This window comes from Seriola lalandi, unplaced genomic scaffold (assembly GCF_002814215.2).
Source record: "Seriola lalandi dorsalis isolate HSWRI2012SDOR001 ecotype SW California unplaced genomic scaffold, Sedor1 jcf7180002054795, whole genome shotgun sequence".
Lineage (NCBI taxonomy): Eukaryota > Metazoa > Chordata > Actinopteri > Carangiformes > Carangidae > Seriola > Seriola lalandi.
In genome coordinates, this window is record NW_019525348.1 from 472379 (window position 1) to 476343 (window position 3965).

At 44.3% G+C, this 3965-nt stretch overlaps 1 protein-coding gene across 1 annotated transcript in view; it reads right to left on the reverse strand.

Moving 5' to 3' along the window:
* LOC111669397 (neurotrypsin) overlaps window positions 1–3965 on the reverse strand; it is a 22555-nt gene that overhangs the window by 4849 nt on the left and 13741 nt on the right. Inside the window, exons 8-12 of the mRNA XM_023425679.2 lie at window positions 3696–3837; window positions 1976–2190; window positions 1684–1825; window positions 481–759; window positions 183–305 (exon numbers count right to left, since the gene is read on the reverse strand). Coding sequence (XP_023281447.1) covers window positions 183–305; window positions 481–759; window positions 1684–1825; window positions 1976–2190; window positions 3696–3837 — 901 coding nt within the window. The remainder of the gene's footprint in view (window positions 1–182; window positions 306–480; window positions 760–1683; window positions 1826–1975; window positions 2191–3695; window positions 3838–3965) is intronic.

A 3965-nucleotide genomic window follows, 5' to 3' on the forward strand; every position in this document is an offset into this window, starting at 1 on the left:
AGGAAAAAAAAGAAATGTGAAATTTTGAGAACAAAGTCGTAAAATTACAAGAATAAAGTTGTGAATTTGAAAAGAAAGAGTCATATATTAAGAGAGTAAAGTTATGATTTCAAACAGCTCCTTCCTCAGCTGTGTGATGTCTGTGTTTCAGCAGGTGACCATAAGAGGGAGCTGTCTCCTACCTCTTGAAGCAGTGTGCGGCGGTCACCACCCAGCAGGGGTTGATGAGTGAGGCTCCACACAGAGGATGGTTTCCTTTAGAATGAGACCTGAGCCACAGAGACACCTGCCAGGGCCACTCACCCCTGCAATCACACACACACACACACACACACACACACACACACACACACACACACACACACACACACACACACACACACACTACATGTATTATAATAACACGTGTTTGTGTTTTCCGTGGCTGTGCAGGGATTTAAAGAGACAGTGAACTAACAGTGTGAATGTGTGTGTTCTCACCTCAGTGACTTATCTCCTCCTATGATCCTGCGTCGACGACGCTGGTTATTGAGTCTCAGGCCACAGGTCTGCAGGGCCATGGCACTGTCTCTCACAGGATCCAGGGTGTAATCACAGATGACGCCTGCATCCTCATTGTGGTGACAGTCAAGTCCGTCTTGACCCACAGCCGTGCACTGGCCTAACGCCGTCTCTGCGCCGGAGCATCGGACGTTATCCAGATGGATGGGACCCTGGCCCTCACCAAAGTATGCCATGGATCGGGCCTTAGCCGTGCCGCTGAGAGGACAGCACACACAAACACACACACACACACACACACACACGCAACAGCATTATTATTTCTTCCTTATTGGTCGATAATGTATATGTTTTTTTTTTAAGTTTCCAGTAGGCCTACATGTATTTTATTTTGTCTGCTGTCCGCTGTTTCCTCTGTGACTGTACAAATCCTCATTTTTTATTTATATATTTCTCAAAAACACACTCTGGGTTTGTTAGTCAGTTTTTTTCCAGAAATAAATTTTATTATCTCAGACCCGATGAAAACTAAAGTGAGCTCAAAATGTCTTTCAAAATAAAGTCTTTTAATCTACCTTTTCTAAAGGACGCCTCTTCTCTGTGACCTGCTGTCTGTGTGTCTTTTGATCTGGCGGGTGATTTGCTTTATATAATCATCCTTATAGTCCAGCTGCTCGATTATGGCAAAAATCATAATCACAATTGTTTTGATCAATATTGCGATCACCATTATTTAACATGATTATTATTACTTTGGAAACACCATACATTTATTGAACTTTAAAAAAAACTTTAGTCTTTTTAACAATGGACTTTCTTCAAGTTTAAATACAATTCAATGGAAGAAAAGAAAAATAATGGTGGGGGATGGTTTTTGTAGGGGGGGGTGATATTTGTTGTGAAACAGGATGCGGCACAATAATGGTTTTATCTTGATTGTCTTGTTTTTATAATCGTTGGAAGACAAAACTGTAATTGAAAGTTAAAATGAGATTCATCACCCAGCCCTCCTTTATACGTTTAAAAAAAACAGGTTGTGCTGAACTGAACCAGCTTTTTCATCGTCATGACTACCTTAACGTGAAAAGCACCATATCAGTTTTCTTTTGAATCGGTGGACACTTCCTGAGCTTTTAGCTTTCTTAGGGAAACACATCAGAGAGGGTGTAATATCATACTAACGTGAAGCCCAGCTGTTTACAAACTACGGCTGCATTGACGTCGTTCCAGCCGTCATCACACACGCTTCCCCACTGGCTGTTAATGAAGACCTCCACCCTCCCCTCCTTCCTGCTCTCTCCAGCAACCAGCCGCACCAGAGGACCTGCAAACAAAAGATGTGCTGGTGTTAGTTAATCATGAGGTTTCCAGACGCCTGTGAGTTGTGGCTTTTACAGGGAAACACACGCACATCTCATATGTGTGAAAACTTCTTCCCTCAGTAGAAAGAAGACAGTGGAGTGTGTGTACTGACCAGCAGGAGGCAGCAGGCCCGGTATCTCATCGGCATCGCCTCCTCTTTCACAGCGGACACCTACGTCCTCACTGTGGGAGCAGTCGTGCTCGCTCCACCCGGAGTGGCTGCACTCCAGTAAACCGGCCTCTGTTCCCTGACACCGCACCTCGTCCAGCAGGATCGTCCCTCGACCCTCTTCATACACCCCGTCAGGAGCCACCTCCGCCCGGCCCCTGCACACACCACCGCGCAGAAGAGAGAGACAGAAACACTGGTAAATGTGAGAAACTCTTTTGTGCAAATGCCCATGTTCGCTACAGGGTTCATTCAACTTGCAGAAAAGACTGATCTGTCGCAACAGAAGTGTATAAATTAGACTGATTTTCTCCAGAATATGAAGAATACAACTTAAACTTAAAAACTCCTGCACACTGCAGGTGCTCACTGTCATGGAATTTACAGGAGTGCTCTTTGGTGTGTATGTGTCTAATAATATAAAAAAAGAGTGTGTTTTTGACTTTTCATTAAGAAATGAAATGTTATTTTTATTAATCTGATCAGAGACAACCACGTGCCACTGCAGGTTCTGCATGCACATTTCTAAACCTCTACAGGCTGATTTCAGTTCGTTGAAATCCTCTGATTGAAGGAAACAATCAGGAAATCAGCTGGTAACGACACGTAACATCATCATCAGATCTGTTGATTGTAATGTCAGACGGTTAGTCTGTGTGTGGAACACTTGCCCTTAAATATCCCTCCAGTCTATTTTTTGTTCTCACACTTGTTTGACCGTTTTTTTTGGTTCCTGCTTGTGTCAAAGTAATTACATAATTTCTCCAAATGCGACTGACTTAATTAGCAATTTAGCATTGAAGTGCAGATTCAAATGAGGAAATGACCAAAAATGAAAAGACAAATCTTAATCTCAGTCTTAATCAGACCTAAAGCTACAGTAACATGGATCCAGTCACTTTAATTAAATGGTAAATCAGAACAGTCGAAACGGTTGAGCTGAATCATCACAGGGGTTCGTCCAGTCACTGACAGATTCCTAGTAAAGGTGTGAGTCTGTCTGAAGTAACTACGCTCTCCAGTGGATGAGCCCTGTTGACTGTGGTGACCCTGTGGCCTTCCAATCAATCCCAATCTTACACCAAAATTTCCACTTAAAGAAAAAATATGTCCTGGCAGATTATTGTGACATTTGTTAAGCTCATTCATGTTTCCAAGAGAAGGAGCTGTTTCTGAATTTGATTTACAATTTGACCTATGTTCCTACACTCAGCAATAATCATCGGTAGGGACCCAAAAAATGAGACAAAATGTGATTCTCTTGCAGGGTTTCTTAGGGTCGGATGAGGAGCTCAGAGAGGGAAGGTAGGTAGGAGGTAGGGAGCATGAGGGAGTAGAACTGCTGCTCTTTAGCAGTGAAGCCATTTGAGGTGGTTTGGGCATTTGATCAGGGTATCTCGTGGACCCTGGTAATCCAGGCCCATAAACATGCTGAAGGGTTTATACTACAGTGTATCCCAGGGAATTAGTTGGAGGACTTGGCAGAGGAGAAGGGGATCTGGACTACCTTTGCTGTCACCACAACCAGGACCAAGATTTTAGACAGAAAACAGGATGGATGGATGGATAAACATAAATCTCCTAACCCAGCTTTTTGAATCCTATGTGTGAATGACCCGTAAGGCACAAAGCAGTAGTGACTCAGACGTAGTAATGCACTGACCTGAAGCCCAACTGTCTGCACACTACCTGGGCGTTGAGCTCGGTCCAGTTGTCGTCACACACTGTGCCCCATTCTCCGTGGTGGTAAATCTCCACACGGCCCTCCCAGTGACTGTCTGCTCCCACCAGGCGCACTGCACCGTCTGCAACCACACAGCAAAACACTTGCACTCTACAGATCACATGCTCAGGGAGCGCAGGACAAATCTCGTCCGTCTCATCCTTTATCTCCGTTCAGATCACTATCACATGTCTGGGGGGGGGGGGGGGG